At 36.7% G+C, this 21,073-nt stretch overlaps 1 protein-coding gene across 4 annotated transcripts in view; it reads left to right on the top strand.

Moving 5' to 3' along the window:
• The window catches only part of LOC142482964 (uncharacterized), a 760,779-nt gene extending 740,346 nt beyond the window's left edge, over nucleotides 1-20,433 (top strand). For 2 of the 4 annotated variants that reach the window (XM_075583087.1, XM_075583086.1), the window contains 2 exons: nucleotides 14,605-14,707; nucleotides 17,837-20,432. In XM_075583087.1, coding sequence (XP_075439202.1) covers nucleotides 14,605-14,707; nucleotides 17,837-18,292 — 559 coding nt within the window. In that variant the 3' untranslated portion in view covers nucleotides 18,293-20,432. Of the gene's footprint in view, nucleotides 1-14,604; nucleotides 14,708-17,836 lie in introns of all 4 variants that reach the window. The other 2 variants (XM_075583088.1, XM_075583102.1) reach the window with 2 other exon arrangements.
• The last annotated feature ends 640 nt before the right edge of the window (nucleotides 20,434-21,073 follow it).

Here is a 21,073-nt window from a genome sequence, read left to right as displayed (position 1 = left end):
TCACTGTTTTAACACTGACTATATGACTTTTGTAAATAGGTTGATAAATAAAATTGGTGTTAAACACTGATAGCACTAAATTTTTCATGTAATGACCTTGAGTGAATCTAGACCAGTGGTTTTCAACTTTTTTTGGTTAAGGAACCCTAAGTAAAATTCTGAGGAACCCCAACTATCTCTAATAGCAACTGTGTGATCACATGCATTGTAAATTCTTCTGTATTTGATATAATTTTCAAATGATCAGACAATTTAGGGATGCCTAGGGAACCCTGGTTGAAAAACACTGATCTAGACTATAATGTTCTTAGTCTCTACACAGAAAAGAGAAACTACTATACAGTACATACATTTGAGCATACAAAAACCTAACTCAGGCTTACCAAGCTATCATATGAAATCGTGCCTCTCCGAAAAATAAAAACTTATACCTGGAATCAAAGAAATTATTTGAGACAGACTCTCCGAGAAAAGAGGAACTAAACATGTTTTGCCACAGCTAATTTGCAACCTATTAAAGGGGGAAAAACAGAACTATATAACTGTTAGAGTGAAGAAGGAATATTGCAAAAGTTGCAAAAGGGCAATCAAATAAGAAGAAATGGATAAGGAAAAAAGGATTTAAATAGAAAGTAAGATCAACACTTATTAAAAAAAATTAGAATAGAAAAAATAAGACCCTTTCAGTGTGAGATGGGCAGGCACATTATTGGAAATATGGAAAAAGCAGAGGTATTATACACATTCTTTGCCTCTACATTTCCCAGAGAAGAATCAATTGCAATAGTAGTGCCGCAGGAGGAAGTCACAACCTCTATATTAACAAACAATTGGTTAACTGAGGAAGAAGTTCATAGACGGCTTGATAAAATTAAAGTAAATAAGGCACCTGGCCCCAATGGCACGCATCCAAGAGTTCTTAAGGTGCTAAGTCAGGGGTCGCCAATGTGTAGCTCTTTCCGCTACTACTTGCAGCTCTCTGCAGATTGCCGACCCCCAGCTGCTGCCTCTTTCCCTCACTATCCTGGTGGTGGCTGTGGGGGGGGCCTGGTAGGGCCTCTTGTTGCCACCGGGCCCGACGTTTCCCCAGCTGCTTGCCTGCCTCTCTCCTCTACAGTCCCACGTTGGGATCTCATGCTGGTGTGCGCCGAAGTGCGTGTTGCAACTTCCGGCGCGAGCCGATGTCACAGAGCCCGGCGTGGGACAGTACAGGAGAGAGGCAGGCAAGCAGCTGGGGAGACATCAGGCCTGGCGACAACAAGAAGCCCGGCCAGTCCCCCCCTCCCCCCGCAGCCACCGGCAGGACAGTGAGTTAGAGGCCCAATGTACGTGTGTGTGTGTGTATATATATATATATGTGTGTGTGTGTGTGTGTGTGTTTATGTGTATGTATTAGGGGGGGTAGTGTGTATGTATTTGGGGGGTAGTGTGTTTGTTTGTGTGTGTATTTAGGGAGGTGCAGTGTGTGTGTATTTGGGGGGGGGGGGTCGTGTAGGTGCTTTTTTGGGGGGGTAGTGTATGCATGTATGTATTGTGTATTTGTAAATTACACTATTTTGCACAGAAAAACAATGAAAATAAATAAATAAAGGGACATATTATTGTTTGATACATTTTATTCCCTCACATATTTTGTCGTACTGTATGTTAATGCTTACACTGTATACAGAAACAGCCACCAGTATCCTAGCACTTGCCTGGTGAAATACTGTGGCTATCTCCCAGTAATGCTGAAACATTTCAGTGACATTTCTGCAGACAGACTAATGGCCCATCGGATTAACACAGCGGGGGCCCTTGCAGTACCATTCAATTTTAATGGGACTGCCAGGGAACCCCGCTGTGTTAATCCAATGCGCCATTAGTCTGTCTGCAGAAATGTCACTGAAATGTTTCAGCATTACTGGGAGATAGCCACAGTATTTCACCAGGCAAGTGCTAGGATACTGGTGGCTGCATCTGTATACCTATCTGTGTGTGTGTGTGTGTGTGTGTGTGTGTGTGTGTGTGTGTGTGTGTGTGTGTGTGTGTGTGTGTGTGTGTGTGTGTGTGTGTGTGTGTGTGTGTGTGTGTGTGTGTGTGTACTGTATATGTTTGTGGGGGTGTAATATTCATGCATGTGTTGCGGCTCTTGGAATATTTTAGAGAAAGACATTGTGAGGGAGTTTACAAGAGGTTTAATTCACTCACTGTAGAAAACCCAAAGAACCACACCCTAGCTGGCAGGTTTGCTAGCTGATTGGAAAGGGGAGTTTTTAAAGGAAGACAGTAGGCTGTCATTTTGCCCTCAACCTGTGTGGAAACAGGTTGCAGAGAGCCTGGTTGAGGGGAGAGCCTGAACTCCCTGTTGCATACCTGGAACTAAGTACTATTGTTTTGTTGCAGACTGATGCCATTTCCTTTAATTGCTTTATTCTCTGTGCAACTACAACCTGCTTCCCTGGTAAGGGAAATAAAGCACTTTTCATTGCAAGAAAGTTGTGTGTACGCTCTTTTCTGACCATACCGACAAGGCCGCTCCGTCACAGACATTTTTTATAAAATGTCTCGTCTTCCTTTAGAGGTTGCAGACCCTTGAGCTAAGTTCAGTAATGGCCAAACCATTACATTTAAAACTACATCTTTGCTGATGACACTAAATTGTGTAAGGTAGTAGAATCAGAGCAGGATGTAATTTCTATCCAGAAGGACTTGGATAGGAGGGAAAAATGAGTAGATGAGGTTTAATACAGATAAATGTAAGATTATGCATTTGGGAAACAAGAATAATCAGGCAATATACAAATTAAATGGGGATAAATTAGGAGAATCCTTGATGGAGAAGGATTTAGAAGCAATTATAGACAGCAGGCTTAGCAATAGTGCCCACAGTCATGCAGTAGCTGCAATTGAAAAAACGATCTTATCTTGCATTTAACAGGCAATAGTTGGAAGGGAAGTAAACATAATTATGCCCCTTTATTGTGAGGATTCGCCATCCTGGCGTCTTAACCTCATCTTCTACTACCTTCCCTTAACCTCTGGAGACGCTCAGGATGCGCAACATTATGGTGGCCCTTCTACGTGCGCGTGTGCGGAAGGCGCGCGATCTGTTCACCCTTCCACGGGTCCCGCCTCCAGTCTCCGCCCCGCTCTGGCGTCAGAGACACGCGGCGCGAGGACGGCGCGCAATCTGTTGATCTTCCCTCAGGGCCCGCCTCCAGACGTCGTCCCCGCTCTGACATCGGTGAAGCGCGGCGCGAAAACAGCCCGCGTGGTGCTCCACACACACCATAATCAGGCTGCACAATAGGGCGCACCTGCGCTACCCAGCAGCCTATCAACAATTACTTCCTGGTTCCATGCTGCCTTCCCATTGGAGGAGGGTTCCTTTAATACCTTGCCTGCTCATTCTCTCATTGCTGAGCAGAACCTTGTTTTGTGACAACGTGCCTTGCTGCGATTCGTGCCTAGTTCCTTGTCTGCCTAGAACCTGCTGTTGCCTGACCCTGCTTTGTATTTGGACCCGGCTTACGTACGACCATCCTTACCTCTCCAATACTGACCATGGCTACCCTCGCAACGACCATCCTCTACTCTCCGATCCTGACCACGACTAAGTACCTCCTACGATTTGCTACTTTCCCATCCAGACCCGGCAAGTATAATTCTAATCTCTGTACCACTGACCCGGCTTGCAAGACCGCTCTACACTCTAGACGTGCCCTTGCAGTTGTGGGTTGGCGTTACGTACAATTTCCTACCTCAGCCTCGCGGTTGCGTCTGGTTTGTGGTGAGCTACGCGTTACATTTATAAAGCATTAGTAAAACTACATCTTAAATATGTAGTACAATTTTGGACACCACTTCATAGAAAAGACATTATGGAACTAGAGAAAGTGTAGAGAAAGCCGCCACATGGATAATCTGATATATGAGGAGAGGCTAACTAAATTAGATTTGTTTACATTAGAAAACATGCGTCAAAGAGGGGATATGATAACTATATACAAATATTCTGGGACAATACAAGGAGCTTTCAAAAGAACTATTCATCCTAAGGGCAGTACAAACAACACAAGGTCACCCCTTAAGGTTGGAGGAAAGGAGATTTCACCATCAACAAAGGAAATTATTCTTTGCAGTAAGGGCAGTTAAAATGTGGAATTCATTACCCAAGGATACTGTGAGGGCAGATACAATACACTTTCCATTTGGGCCTGTATTTAAATTCTGTAGCCACTAAGCTCCGATATCCCCTGAGGAAGTGACGCAGAGTCATGAAACGCGTAGGGAGGAGGAGCTTAGTGTTTTGAGCCGGTTCAGCATCCTTAGTTTCCTGACGCGAGGAGGGCTTCCTGTATCGCTGACGTCACCCGACTCGCCGGCAGCGGGTGTTGCGTTCAGTGAGTTCTCTGTTGCTGATCGGGTTACTATCAAGTTGCGGACGGCATCTGTGAGTCGTTCACTCACCTCCTTACATTGTAAGTGTGGGGTATTTGTGTGTTTTAATTGTTTTATTAAAAGTGTATTACATACTACACTATTGTGTCCTATTCCCTATTCCCTTATTCATGGGGGTGCTGCACCGAGTACCATCGCCATACTGAGGGAAGGAGCAACACGCCAGACCACGTGCGGTCCGTGGATCATCGTGTGTAGACGGGACGCAAGTACAGATTCTCTCCTCTGTACCAACAAGATACTATCTTGTAAGTAGGGTTTTTTAGTTTTAGATAGGGACTTGTGGTTTTTACATACTGCGCAATTGGTGTGCACTTTTGTTTCTGCTATTACAGATTCAGTGAGGACTCCACCTTAAGGACACCCTTTTCCCATCTGGAACTTTATCCACCAGTCCATCCATCCATTTGGAGAGGTCCTGTATCTCAGACTGTCTTTTTTGGATCACGGTATCTTGGACTGTATACACTAGCGCCGGGGATACTTATTTTGTATATTGTTTATCAGGTTTGGAATGATCTGTTATTTGTAGTTCCCCTTGGCTGCTTTTTCATCACAATTCACTATATGGTTGATAATTACGTTTATTCACATATTTATTTCATTTAGTTAGCGCTTGTAGTGGGTTATCACTTGTTTGTTTGCCTACCTAGACCCAAGTGATGGCCAATCTAGTTACGTTAAATGAACAGAGTTATACGTTATATTAAAGACATTGCATGAACAGTTAAAGATAATATATGTTGTAGGTGTGTGTAACAGTAACAGAGCAGATTAAAATGTGAGCTAGCTGTAGTTTTGAAAGAATTTAGACTGGTGGCGGCTTTTATAGTCTCAGGTAAATTGTTTCAGTTGGGAGGTGCACAGTAAGAGGAGTGGCTGGATTATTTGTTGGCAACATTTGTAGTTCAATAAATAACCCCTGTGAGTGCTTGCACAATTGAGGGTTTGTCCTTATCAAAGTATGGTGGGGCAAAGCAGTTGTTCTCCTAACTATATACGAGTGTGACTCTGAATTCTAAAATAATATATTAATATATTGCTTTCTGTATTCCTTTCTTTATCATTTTATTCAGTTTCTTTATGTAAATTATTTTAAATGGTTCCTCATCTATACTAAAGTAAAATGTAACAGTAGAATTAGATGGTCTAGAATAGTAAGCTGATTTTGTTAAAACGACATTCTAATTAATTATAAGAACTCCCTTGGTTGGCTAGAACCCTCTTTATGGTGGTAGCAAATATCCAGTGTTGAAATACTCTGATACTGCACAGAGGAAGGATATCTGTACAGGCTGCTGGTACCAGACTGTAACACAGACCTTTATTTCTCAAAGGGAAGAGAGCCATCTCTATAAAGCACATCAATATATTTCTGAACAAAGAACATTTTAAAAGCAGATGCTAGACTTCAGAAAAAGCCCTAGTCAGCTGCCATTTCTTGTAGTTGAAAGAAATACTTACATTATTGATTGGTGCCAATCACAATGAAAGCAAACATAGACATTCAAAAAAAAGAGCAGCTTTTAGAAAACCATAATTACATATCCAGCTAAGGGAGTTATTTACCAATACATCTCCACTAGGATGATGCCACTTATCTAGCAGAAAATTAAACTCATCATAAATGGAATTACAGATGAAAACTTGAAAAACCTCTATTCTTGCACAAATAAAAGATTCAAACGATCCTGTGTTACACCACTGGGAGTCTTGAGACTGCAGATGTTTTCAAAATAGAAGCAAATGTTTTTGTGTCCATGTGTATTTGTAATAGAATACTGTTTTAATTATATTGAGTCATTGAGAAATATCTTTAGATTCCTTTTGGTAACAAAAAACTTAGCATTTCTACTAATTAAAACTAGTCCATGCTGATGGCTAATTTTTTTGCATTCATTTTTTTTTACTCATTTTAAGAGAGATCTTCCTGCCCTTTCCAACACTTGTTTTTGTAATTTTATTTGAAGTTTCTTTCAGGAGATAAAAGCATTTGAAATATTAAGTGTCTGGGTGGTTAAAATGGAGCTTAGTGCAGTGTAAAGGTTACCATGGTAACCTCAGAAGCAAGAGATTAAGAAAATCATTGGTGGGGACTCACTTTCAGTGTCGCCACGTGCCTACTGCATTTGATGATCTTAAACTACGGTCAATTTAAACAGATTTAGGTGAACAGTTAGCACATATCAAACAATCTGGAGGTTAGAGATACATGGGAAAACCTGCAGGGGGAAATCCATACCAAACTACAGGAGCAGGAGTTGATTTTAAAAAAAAATAAAAAAACCTGCACCATTAAATAGAAGATTTGGATAATGGGTAAAATAAATAATACTGTATCTGAAGCAGTAATGCAACAAGCTTTAGACCCCTTTATACAAAAGATTTTCACGCTCATTTTGCAAACCAACACAGATGCATCTATAAAGTCCTAAACCTGCACCTCGGTAACCTCCAAGAGATGTAGTCACCAGGTTGAATTCTTCACAGAAAAAAAACAATGTTATGGTAAAAGCGCCTTGTGACCTTGGGCAAGTCACTATATCTTCCTGTGTTTCGGGCACCATAAACATCGATTGTAAGCTCATCTGAACAGGAACTATGTCAGTAAAAATCCTGTGTACAGTGTGTTATATTGTAATTGTGAAGCACTCTGAGTCCCACTGGGAGAAAGGCGCTACATTATATGAAATAAAGTTATTATTATTAAAAGCAAGAGATTTAAAGAGCATAAACACATATGGTACAGAGATCAAACTCTTCAATCATCTCGCCCTCATTACCATCCAACAGAGAATTAAGCTAAAAAATATAACTGAATCCCTTCATAATCATGAAATTAAATATGTACTGTATGTATGCACATTATGTATATCTTTATTTATACAGTAGCCACAGTGTACTCAGCACTTTACAAAGAGACAATACAGTACTGGGAAATATAATAAGTGCAACAAAGTCAGACAATATGAAAGGAAATCCCTTCCTCGGAGAGCTTACAATCTAAGTTGTATTTTGGGAGGCACTAAAGAGACAACAGGTGACGGAATAAGTGCAGTAGATGGCAGTGCTTGGCCACAATGGTAGGAGGAACTGTGGGTGTAGGCCAGTAACCATGAGTCCAGGCTATTGGAATTCTTAATTTAAGAGATGAGTTTTAAGATTTGTCTTAAAGGTGGGGAAAGAAGGTGCTTTGCGTATAATGAGTGTGAGTGAGTTCCATATGTAAAGGGCAGTGAGGGGAAAATGTTTAAGACGAGAGAACAGTAGAGGTGGAAGGGGCAGAGAGGAGACCATTATACAGTATGTAGAGCACACGAGCAAGGTCATAACGAGAGATGAAAGCTGAAATGTATGATAGAGCAGATGAGTGGAGAGCCTTAAAGGTACTGTAAGGAGGAGAACTTTGTTGGTGATCAAACATTTGATGGGAGGCCAGGAGATGGATTTAAGGAGGAGTTGATATATAAATGGAGATTCCACTTAAACTAATTGTCACTCACAAAGCAAAACAAGCATCCTAAAATTAGACGCTGAAAGGATAATTTTTTATTATTATTGGAGATTCCATCCCTGTTATGAGTAAAGAATGCAATATAAAGGTAATCACTGCACCAAGTCTGGAACATCTTGACGAAAAGAGAGAGCAAGACAAAGAACGGCCAGGTCTCTCCACAGAACAGATCGGATTAGCATCTCCATGTAGAGATATCTGGAGGAGATAAACATTTTCTACGGGATAAAGAGCTTATTTATCATTCCCTGTAGCGTTTGATGTTTAACTCAATTTTTCATCTTAAGTTGGAATTCTGGGTTTCAAACATTTTTTGAAGCAAGAAAAAGTTGGAAGTTTAGTATTTACATACTGAATCTTGCGTTTATTTTCTAGCTCCGAAACAAGATTCCTAATATTATTTCTATAGCACAACATTGATAAGTATATATATTTCCTATGTGGACTGGTTCTCTGAACGGTCATTTGTTTTCTCCATCTACCACTATATTAAACGGCAAACATTGTGCTTCTGTACTTTGAATTAGCAAATCATATTTTTTCACTCATATTTACAAGGGCAATTTTTCTGGTGGATGGCTTTGCAAAGCCTTAATAATTGTGTTTATGATTTTTTGTTTTTTTTACATGCATGTTTGATTTGTCAAGCTATTCCCTTTATTATTATCCTTTACTACTGTTTTTAATGTGTTAAGGGTATTATACTACAAATACTACACTTAAGTCTTGATAATATTCATATCACAGTTACATTGATTCTTTATAAAAGTAATTAGTGAATAATGTCATTGGGATTCATAACAAAACGAGCCAGTTATGTACAGTATTGAGTATTTACTCTATACAGTATATTCTTTAACACTAACTATTGGCTCTTAAATTAATCTATTTGAACATCAAAGATTGGAATTCTTTCAGAAAAAGGAAGATTGCACTTTGAGAATTCAACAAATTGAGAGGTGACACTATTTATGTTCAGGAAACACATTTGAAAACATTTTCTAGATGAAACGATATGTTTAAAAAAATGTAAACACAGTTATTTTATGCTAGGGGAGACTTCAATTTAATGTTTTATCCCACAATTGACAGCTTCTCAAGTAAATCCTCTCTGAAATGTAATCAAATTAGAGCAATCAACAAATTCAATTCTAACAAAGCGTTATATAAAAACCCCAAAGCTATAATAAAGCTAAATGGTTCTTTGTCAAAATCTTTTAATATTTTGAATGGGACAAGACAGGGATGACCTCTTTTCCCTTTATTTTTTTGTGATCCTTGTTTAACCACTGGCAGATATAAGAATTAACCAAAATATTTCAGGAAATCAGATTGGAACAAACATGCAAAAAATTATATTTTCAAATACTAACAAATCTTATTATTTCTATGCCACATGAAATGAAACATTTTAAAGAATTTAGTGCAGTTTCTAACTTTAAAATGAACCCATCAATATCAGAAACCCTTAATATCTCATTACCCCCTAACACAGTTTCTCTATTGAAGTAAATGTTTTCTTTCAATTGAAATCCTCCACATGTAAAATATTTAGGAATAAATATTACCCCTCACCCAGACAGACTTTTTCAGGCAAACAACCCATCATTACTGACAACAATCAAAAGAGACCCTAAAGAACGGGATAAGCTACTCTTATTGTGCATATGCCGAATTATTATGGTAAAAATAAATAGTTTTGCCAGATTCCTATACTTATTTCAAACAATACCAATTAAATTACCACAGAGTGAAGGTTCGGTATTTTACCCATGCAGATTCGAATATGACCTAATATTTTTATTATTATCTTACACAATTAAATAGCCTCATGGGCTGGCATGGTAATGGCCAAAATAAACTACTGTATGGGTACCAATATAGAAACAAATGTGCAAAAATATGGATCTAGACACTATTAGTTTGATAAACAAAGCTCATAGGATTGGTTCATTTTGTAACCATCCTTTAATAAGTAGTACATGTTATCTGGTACAGTAGTTACAAAACAAGATTTCCCTACTTTTCCCTCTCCTCTCATACCGCTCTTTGTTAATTCCCACCAGGTGTGCCGTCCAATGACTTTCAAAGATAGAAGCAATCTAAAATCAACAGAATAGCAGATTTATTGTTTATACAGTAGACTAGATTCAACTTTTAATCATTTTAGATAAAAAGTAATTGGTCGAGTACTGAAATGGGGCAAGATGCACAGATACAACTCTTTATCAAGTCTCAATAATTGAAAAAAAACAGTTAGTTTGGCTGATGTGTTTTTTTTTTAAGCTGTCTATTACTGTTTAAGTTCAACTGGACATATGATTTCAGCTATCTATAAGCTTTTAATATATGCTATTTTTTTCAAAATAAATGGAATTACACAAGATAATGAGAAGAAGAGATGGGTTTGAAAATATCAATAGAGGAATGAAAGAAAATATGGAGTTCAGTCAGAGTGAGAAGAAGGAGACAGAAAATTCTCAGAGGGAACAATATTTAGTGAATACCAGGCCATGATTCCTGCTTCCTAATTTACAGCCAGCAACAAATTTCAAACTGGTGTGTCTGGTCTGTCTACATGGATAGGCATTGCTGTCCTTGAATGAGTGTCTTACTTTTTTCTTCCTTATTCCAAGTTTGGCTGTGCATGTTTCTTTATGCAGCAGGCTAAAGATTCGGTGCTATCCCTGATAGGGAAAATGTTTGCATGTCTAACTGCAAAATTGGAAGGTTACACACAGTACTGTATGTTCATTTGTATTTCTTTTTTTAAAGCCTACAGTATGCTGCCTGCTGTACTATGTTTGATTGAAAGTGCTGATCACTTTTTACTCACCATAAGTTTATTGGAGTCCGATTTAAACAGTGTCATAGAACATGAATAACAATAACTGTGTACAGTTATGGAAGGGTTTGAAAGTATTTCACGGATTTCATTCAAATACACTCAAAAGGGAAAGGGGAAATGTGTTGCCCCGTTTCTTATGCTTAACCTCTCTAGTGCCAGAGGAACCAAAAACACATTACAGGACGCTGATGTCATATTGGTTACATTGGTGAAACTTTTAAATAAAAGATTCCCGTTTGCAAAACAATGCTTCAACTCAAATCAGTTTGTCAGTAAGCTGTTCGAGGATTCATCACAACCTTTCTTACTGTTATCTAATGCATATTTCATCACAAATATGTTTGCCCTTGTTCATACAATTACAAACAAGGATGTGTTAAGTACTACACATCCTGCCATTAGCACTATCCTTGAATTTTCTTATAATACTTATCCTGTAATAGTGTCTCTCTTGACAGACTCCACAGGCAAGTTACAAGGAACTTTGAAGCTGTCTGTGTCTGTCACAGGGACATGCTGTCAGATCTGCATGCTTGGGTGCAATCTGCCTTGACTCTTCTTTGATTCTATGTAATGACTGCATTTGAACCTATTTGTGAATAATATACATCAACCTTATTCATATTTGATACGATTATTTTATTATTTAAATAAAATTGTGTCCTGTTGTCAATGTGAATGCAACATTTTAAACGGTATATTATTTGTACAATTTCTCATGTTTTAAAATTCTGGTTATGCGCTGTTTAATCAATAACAGTACACCATGACCTCAAATCAGAGTCTAATTACATATTGTTATACTGTATGTCACTTTTCATGACACTTGGTATGGTTATAATTTGAGATGCTTTCAAATTTGGACTGTTTATTAACCCCGCAGCCATGATAAAAGACAGTATTAAATGTTGTCCCTATATAATAAATATGGACAAAGGTGAAATTCCTCCCCTAAAAAAGTTTTTAATTAACCCTAATAATGAAAGTACTTTTAGAAATATTTATAACTTTTCAATTGTTTATTAATTACCTTGAGGTTGGTATAGCGAGAAAAGTCTCCATATTTGCTGATGACACTAAATTGTGTAAGCTAGTGTGGCAGGGCGGCCTTGCAGCAGGGTCAGTAAGACGCTAGACACAGTATGAAACGTTAAACTGTAGTGGTTTATTAGCCACAACCAAATAAAGTCCGGGTGCACTGTCCCTTTAAGAAAACTAAATCATAGAAAAAAAACACCTATTCCCTTTAGGGAAGCTAACTACACCATAGCTTTTTCTCTCACTAACTGCGTGGCCAGCTAAGCTGGTTCCCAAGCCAAAACATGCCCTGGCATATGCAACAATATAACACAGTCTCTGCATACAACTATAAAGTGTTTTTGCTTATCTGTCAGACATCCCTGCTTCAGCACAGTCTCTCCTCCTTTCTTCCTAGGGGTACTCAGCCCCAAGTTGAGCCCAGAGAACTCCTCTGTAGGTCCTCTTTACCAGCTTCCGCAGCTGGGGAGCACATCTCTCTCCCCCCCTTCTCTGGGGAAAACCGTGTCTCTCTCCCTCTGCCCCTCTCCGTCTCTCTCCCTCTCCCTCTCTCTCTCTCTCTCTCTCTCTCTCTCATCCTGCTTAATTCGGCTGAAGGTGCATGCAGTTCTCCAGAAATAGGTTAACTGGTTGAATGCTGGACGGTACACATATCCTCCATTCCAGCCTACTGAGTCAGTAACTCTGTCACAGTAGTCAAATCAGGATTTAATTTCTCTAGAGAAGGACTTGGATAGACTGGAAACTTGGCCAGGTAATTGGCAGTGGAGGTTTAATAGAGATAAATGTAAGGTTATGCATTTCAGAAACAAGAATAAATAGGCGACTTACTAATTAAATGGGGTAAAATTAGGTCAATCCTTGATGAATCGGGATTTAGGAGTGCTTATAGACAGCAGGCTTAATAATAGTGGCCAATGTCAGGCAGTAGTGGCAAAGGCAAATAATATCTTATCTTGCATTAATCAGGGTATGGATGGAAGGGAAATAAGCATAATGATGCCACTGTATAAAGCATTAGTAAGGCCACACCTTCAATATAGAGTACAGTTTTGGCCACCACTTCATAAGAAAAGACATTATGGAACTAGAAAAAGTGCAGATAAGAGCCACCAAATTAATAAAGGTGGTGGAAAATCTTATTTATGAGAAGACTAGCTAAATTAGATTTATTTACATTAGAAAAGAGGCATCTAAGAGAGGATATGATAACTATATACAAATATATTCAGGTCAATATAAGGACCTTTCAATGGAACTATTAATCCAGAGGGAGGTACAAACGATACAGGGCCATTGTTAAAGGTTGGAGGAAAGGAGATTACACCAGCATCAAATTAAATGGTTCTTTATAGTAAGGGCAGTTAAAATATCGAATTCAATACCCATGGAGACTGTGATTGCAGATACAATAGATATCTTAAAAAATAGGCTGAACATCTTTTTAGAAAGGAAAGGTATACAGGGATATACCAAATAAGTAAACATGGGACAGAAGTTGATCCAGGGAGTAATCTGATTGCCATTATTGGAGTCGGGAAGGAATTTATTTTTTCCCCTTATGAGACATTGTTAGATAATATTTCACTTGGGTTTTTTGTTTGCCTTCCTCTGGATCATTATAATGTAAATACAAATATAGGATACGTATCTGTCATCTAAATTTAGCATTGGTTGAACTTGATGAACATATCTCTTTTTTCAACGTCATCTACTATGTAACTATGTAACAATCCGCATAAGCCCAATAAATACAGAAACCATTTCTTGTTGGGAAACTAGCAAAAAGTTTATAGACTTCTTAATAAAAATGAATACGGAAATATATCTGTTAGAGACAAAGGTAGTCTCTGTATAGAGAAAAACAAATTGCTACAAGGTTATGTTAGCAAACGTTGTGTATGTTAGTATCCCATTTGATTGGTTATTTGCTTAGTAAATATGGCCATAAATATCTTGATAATGGCATCATCTTGAATTGTGCATTTTGAAAGTCGCCTCAAATAAGCATTCTTTAAAACTTTGATAGCATTCATCGGTCTGTTATCTAAGGAAAAGTCCAAAATATAGGGTACTGGTTATTCAATGGTTTAACAAAAAAACTCAGGCCTGAAGGCTTAAAGAGTTTCAACTCAAACCCATTTTTGAGTTAAAAGCATATGAAAATGGAGGTTTACTGTATATAAAAAAACAATTGTGGGATATTTGTTAATTATGTGAGATCATATATGAAATATATATTACAAAATAATTTGTAATGTGGTCATGTATATGAAATGTTTTCCTTTATAAAAATAACATCTGTTTTACATAGGATGATTACTTACATTTTCTGTTATCTCTAGTTGAGTCCCATAATTCTGTAATTTTCTGAACTCTTGTTACATTACACACGACACTGCAATCTATTACCTAATGCTTCTACTTGGACCTTGGTGGGTGAACAAAGAAAAAAATTAAATGTCATATGTGATTTGCTGACAAAACAAGTGAGGGCTGGGTAGGCTCATGCACATAATAAAGATGTATTGAGAATCACAGTGCTACTCAACCTGATGATTATACTGTGATATTCTGTGTCTCTGAAAGATTATTTTTCTGTTTATTTCTTAATATTTTTCTAAAAAGTGCTTCAGCATCTCTGGAAAGTAGTGTATGGTAGATATAATGATTATTCACATCTAAAGCTTCAGTTAGTAACTATTATTGTGTACTCTATTGATGTATTGCTTGACCAGAGTATGTCTTTTAATTGCATTAGGCATGAGCAGACTAACCTTTTGGAGGAGAAACTGGCATCTACTGAGGATATGCACACTAGGTTAAAGGCCAACATAAAATCCATTCACTTTTTAAACCACAAGGTAAGCTGCACTTTGTCTTCTTTTGATAGGTTTTTTTTTTTTTACTTTCTGCAAAGAACTAAAGATAAAGTAAAACTGTGATTTAACATTTTGTGTTATTCACTTACATGCTTAGTTGTTGAATAAAGTGTTAAAATGGAAAACAAATGATTTGAACAATAATGTATTGACATTAAACATAGAGAACGACATTGGTGTGCAATGCTATTATTCCCCAGAAACAGCTCAAGAATATCAAGAGACACAGTAACATATCTGACAGCTACAAAGTGCTCTCTGTACATTGCTGCTGCAATAAATTTCATGGTTTATGCTAACCTGTCAGTGAAAGTTCATATTTCTTTTCACAAACTTTTAAATTCCATATCCTCAAGTGTATAGATCAAAAGAATATCTTACATTTCTTATTTCAATATTTTATATAATAAAACAGAGATTAATTCCCCTTTGAGTCCTTAACTGAATAACAAAGCATATTCTGTATCATTTAAAATGGTGCTCTGTCGTGTGTTTTAATACAGCTTTTTGTATTACTGAGCATTAGAAGTAAATGTAATACTTGTACAGAAAAAAATAATAATAGCAATCCTTGGCCAAACACAGTTTTTGTTATATAGAGTAAGAATATTTATTTGACCAAGGAAACAAAATGAGCAAGTAGCATTGATAGTGACTGATCATGAAAAGAAACCCCAGGAGCATAGGCACACTATAAAAAGCTCTTGGAGGAAGTCATTATACTGTTGAGGGAATAAGAAAGTTAAGTCAGAGAGTTGTGAAATGTTCTCATTATAGGTCATCTTGGTAATTATCTGACATCTACAGATGGAGTCACTTCTTAATCAAAAGAATGAATCATTACTGATATTGATTCAGACCAAGATGTTTGAAATAATGAGTGTAGTAACTCAAGTATAAATTCAGCAGTAATTTCAGCAACTTCTCTACTGAATTTTCATACTAAATAATAATGAAATATCTCATTTCATTTTCCGTTAATAGACAGAAAATGGCCATGGCACTGCAAACTAAATTGTCCCTGCATAATCCACATGTTCAGTCCTAGCTGCAAAAAGGTCGCTAATGTTTACTATCTCATTGATACTGTGCCTTAATTACCTAAGCTGCTTGCAGTCCTACTTTTTATGTGATCGTTATGAACAGTGTGCCAGAAACGATGTTAGTTAACACCTTTGGTGCCAAAGGGGCACACAACTCAGAAAGCAGTGGTAGCAGGTGTAGTGTGTATCAATTATTAACACCTATCCTGCATTGAGAGATATTTCATATTTAAATGGGAGATTTTTAGCTGCAAGCAGTACTTATTTAGCATATTTTTATTATTGTAATGGCTAAAATTAAAAATCCCCTTCTATGTAAATTTCTTCCTGAATCTTAACCATCAGATATTTTGTCCCTAACGTATTCCTGATATCACCAACATGGAGGAAGGAAGTATTAGAAACAACCACACTTATTTCATTGAATAGTGCCAGATACAAGCACAGGAGACCCATGGTTGAGTGGCTGCATACTAATTGTAGTTGTTTATTTTGCCCATCGCTTTAATTTCACAAAAGGGTTAACAATATTTCCAATGCATCTGCTATCTGATGTGTGCCTGTGGTAATAACATTTTTAAAGTAGCACCATATGTATGGTTTAAAAATACTAAATAAAAGATCTAGTTCGTATTATGTCATCTTTTCTTTCTTTCTTCGCAGCTGTTTCCTTTAGTATAAACATAGACCTGATATTTTTCTAACAATAATGATAGTTGCATATGCAATACATTATTCACAGCATGTCATTGCATATTACATAGTTACATATATATCCTCTGCTTCTTTGCAGTGTTATTCTTTATGAAAATAATTTTGTGTTCTCAGGAGATGTATTCCAATTGAATACACAACAGTATATTTTTGGTATTGTTCCATGGTGCCGAACATGAGTAATTTTTTTTGGTTCACAATTATCTTGGCAATAAAGATAGCAGAGTTACAGTGCAACCATGTATACCATGCAAGTTATTAATTTGTGAATTTTCAGTGAGAGCCTTGTCTTACCAGGGTGGCTGTTAGAAAGTGATAAATGGAACTAGAAACTGTCTTGCAAAGATGAATAGATTGTGTTTTAATTCTAGATGAAGATAAGTGGCATCAAAATTGATTCCAATTATTACTATTTGAAAGTTTCCTAAAAGGAAAAAGTATTAGCGCTCTGCACACTAATCATGTCAAATACCTAGAAAGCTTTATGCACTGCAGATTATTGTCCATTATTCTAGAGCTGGATTTCAATAGATTGCATTTCATCATTTTAAAACTAATGAATGTCTTTTAATTAACACTCAAATTGCAAACTATAGCATTTGAGTTATAGTTAATGACTAATCTTTATAACTTCCTACGTTTAGACTGTATGAAGTTATCAAATCACCCAGCACATACAAAGGCTATATTTAAATAAAAAAAATAATTGTAAAATAATTTTCGCTATATTAAATCTGATATACCACTAGCTGGGCTTCCTAGTGTCTACATATATTGTATAATGATGAGTGTATATATATATATATTACTTTATGTTTGAATATACAGTTATAGCAGACATATATATATAATTGCAAAGCCAGTATAACCAGCCTTACACTGTTGAGACCCAAAAGGTCGAAACAGCTGTCTGTGGGTAGGTTTACTGGCTGTGCATCTTAAACCAGACTGTGCTGAAAAGCTGTGCAATGCAGAAAGCATACTTATAGGGGTCCATGTCAAAATGGATTTTAAGCAAAAGGTGGCACTGTGTGCTCATTTGCATGTCATTTCCCAGAATCCCGGGCTGCAGAAAGGCTGGGTTGCAGACCTGTCTAAGACATGCAAATGAGCACACAGTAATTCCATTTGCTATATATATATATATATATATATATATATATATATATATATAACATATATATATCATATATATACCCACACACACTTGCATACATACTTACATAAGTACATACCATACATAGGTATGTCTCCGTTTTATTTTATTTTTAAGGGGCATGTGCAGAAGAGTGTTTCATATTAGCAAAATATGTTAAAACAAAGCAGATAATCATTGTATCTTTCTCTAATCCAGTTGAACGAATTAAGTCGAGAAAATGGATGTTTACGGCAGCAAATAGAAGATGAAAAGCTAAGATGTAAAAAGTTTGAGCTGCATTTGCAGACCTGCAATCAGACTATCTCTAATCTTTCTGCTCAACTAAAATTTAAACAAGAGCAGAAAGATTTGATCCAGCAGGAGCCCCCACCTAAAGATGTAATGTCCTGCAAGCCTAAAAATGTGTCATGTTTGAACCCTGGGCCTCAAATAGAGCTTCACAACATATCCCAAATGGAAGCAACAGAAGGAGCTTTAAGGAGAGATTTGGAAAAGCTAGTCTTGAAGGATTCAGAAGACAAATCATACTGGATACAACGTGTTGGAGAACTTTCTGCTCAGTTACAAGAAAACACTGAATACTGGACAGACAAAATGAATACACTTACTGTTGAAATACAACAGAAATGTATAGCATCACCTAAAAAATAAAACACTGATAGGCATGTACTGTATTAAAGTTGACAGAACATTAGATTTGCTTTTAATGTACTGTAATTCTACTAGAGAGTGATAGATTAAAATCTCCCAACTGCAAAATGTAGGCAAATAATAGATCTGGTATTAAAAAAAAAAGCCTTTCACTGGGACATTTTTTGTAGAGCTACTTCTGGCCCTAGTTTTGTATGCAGGTAACTGACACATGCAGTAGTACTTTTAGAGGTCAAATTGCTGTGATAAATCCCCATTGAAAACTTGATGTTTCTATTGCATATAGTTCTGTAAATATTTGATTTATGTATCATAAATCTGAAGAAGTGACTTATGTGTCAGTGAAAGATCAAACACACACAATAATTGCAGTTATCTGCATGCAGTTACCGGCATTATCCAAAATGGCCCAGAATCCCCCAGAATCCCTGGGTCATCTGCGTTGGTCAACTGTCCTGGACCCAACTAAATTGTTTCAGTGACCCAATATGGATATTATTAGGAGGAGTTTGATGTTAACACTTGAAACCACCAAGACTCTTTTTACTTATAGTATATATACTTACCACCTCCAGAGATTTTAATTTCCCAAAGGACACATGCAACAATGGTGAGCACAATTCCAAACCCATTTTTAAAAATTAGTTTGTGTAGCATTTTAAAGTAACAATTCATTTTTGATGTAAAAATCCTACTGCGATGATGATGAACCTGCTGCAAAGTTGTGTTATACTGAGTTTCAATTGACTTCTATAGCCCTGAAAACCTAACTTTCTCTACATTATAAAGTACTTATACTCTAGTGCCCTCTTCATATTTAACTTGTGTGGTGACAACCCTTGGTGACCCAGAAGTTGACTGTGGATCAGCAGGGCATATCAGCTCACAATATTACTTTATGTTTGAATATACAGTTATAGCAGACATTATTAATGAGATGCATTGCATCAAATCTGAAGAAATATTTCACTCTAGATTTGACGCAGCTGAACTGAAACAAATGGTAACGGATTCCTCCTTTCATAGCGCACATGCCATTTGTCTCGTTATTTGTTTAACGTTAATGGGAGCAATAATGTCTGCTATATCTGTACTGTGTTGTGATATTTGGCGCCAACATTGCCAATTAATCCTCTGTTATTCTAAGTTATAGTGGGGTATATCATGTTACCTGGGGGAATAATGTAATATGCTACTGTACACTGCAGTTTGTTTATTTTTTTAATTGTATGGGAGGCAAACATAAAATGCTACTTTAAGAAAATATAATTTATTCTAAGCAGTATTGTTTTGCATTCAGTTGGGAATGCAAATAGGCAAAAAAAAATGACAGCCTTCTTTTTGTATATATTTAATTTTTTCCAATAATACTTGAAAACAAGCATCCATTAGTAGCCTCAGGGCACAAAGAGACTACAGAAAATTAGCTGTCACCCGACAGCTTCTGAGCCGTTATCTTCATAAACCTAAAGGGATCAATTGTCTTTTATGTAGAGTATGTACGCAGATCATGTCATTTTGATTACAAAAATTAGAATTTATTTGTTCTTTGTGGTTTTGAACTATAATGTTTTGAATTAAAAACGGAAAACTACCAGGTAAAATGTGATTTATATGATTCGACGTTTACCGCGTAACATGTTCTACATAAAAATACACTTTTACTCAATTATGTCCTTTGAAATCGTCTGTTTTATCATGCTTTTTAATAAATTCTTCTAATGAGCAGAGCATTAGAACTTTCATATTCATATGCGCTGTTCTTTTATAATAAATTACAAACATTTTTAACTTGGATTGTTATCCTTTACACTTTTTAATATGTTGGGTCACAGAACAGGCAGGAATGAAATTAATTAGATTAACAGCAACATTGTGATGCAGCAAAGTTATAATTTTCAATGCCTATGATGATTATTTTTGTCTTTCTAGAGGAATTAGTGTACAGTATGGGGGATTTTCATTGTATAGTAGTTCAGCCACTTATTACTGTAGATTGTCAAGGATTGTAAACCTTTTTTACTGCTGATTGAATAAATATACATACGTGTAAGAATACAGGTACATCATCTTATTTCCACTGACTGCAGCATCACTCTAGAATCTGTTTGCACTTCAATTGGGGGTATTAACATATTGAAACAAAATGTACATATTAATCATTTTGCTTTCCTGGGTGCCCTATCTTCTTTTTCTATGTTTGACAACACCTTATTTGTTGTGCACAAAAACAAAAATAAATCAGTAGAAAAAGATCTTTCTTGAAAAAGGGATACTCAATTAAATTTTGAAACCATGTTTGCTAATAATACATCAGCCACTTCAAATTTCCAAGACTAAAAATGTATGAGATTTTACATGGCTGGGTCAAGAATCAGATATTGGGACATTTTCCAAAGACACCATAAGAAAAATAACACCTTTTATTCATTCAAATTCATTCACATAAATAAGACCAACATGAACATTTCTAAAGTTCCAAATTATGCACGACCGATAACACGTTCGTTAAAAGTGAGAATTCTTGCAGCATACATACAGTAACACAGCCACCAAATGGCGGTAATGCTGTGAGACTTGGTAACGTACGCGTATTAGCTTGCATGGAAAGCTACATAAGTCTGTTGAAAGTAAACAACTATTAGGAATTTGTCAAAATCCGATTCGTGAATTTTTCGCAAAATCTCCAACAAATACCGATCCGCTGACGAATTTCATGCAAATAAAATCTGTAAATTACGAGACAGAGAGAGCTATCATGAGATTCTCAAGAGTGTCAAG

This window comes from Ascaphus truei, chromosome 2 (assembly GCF_040206685.1).
Source record: "Ascaphus truei isolate aAscTru1 chromosome 2, aAscTru1.hap1, whole genome shotgun sequence".
Classification (NCBI taxonomy): Eukaryota; Metazoa; Chordata; class Amphibia; order Anura; family Ascaphidae; genus Ascaphus; species Ascaphus truei.
Note: the sequence above shows the minus strand (reverse complement) of the source record. Positions and strands in the feature narration are given on the sequence as shown.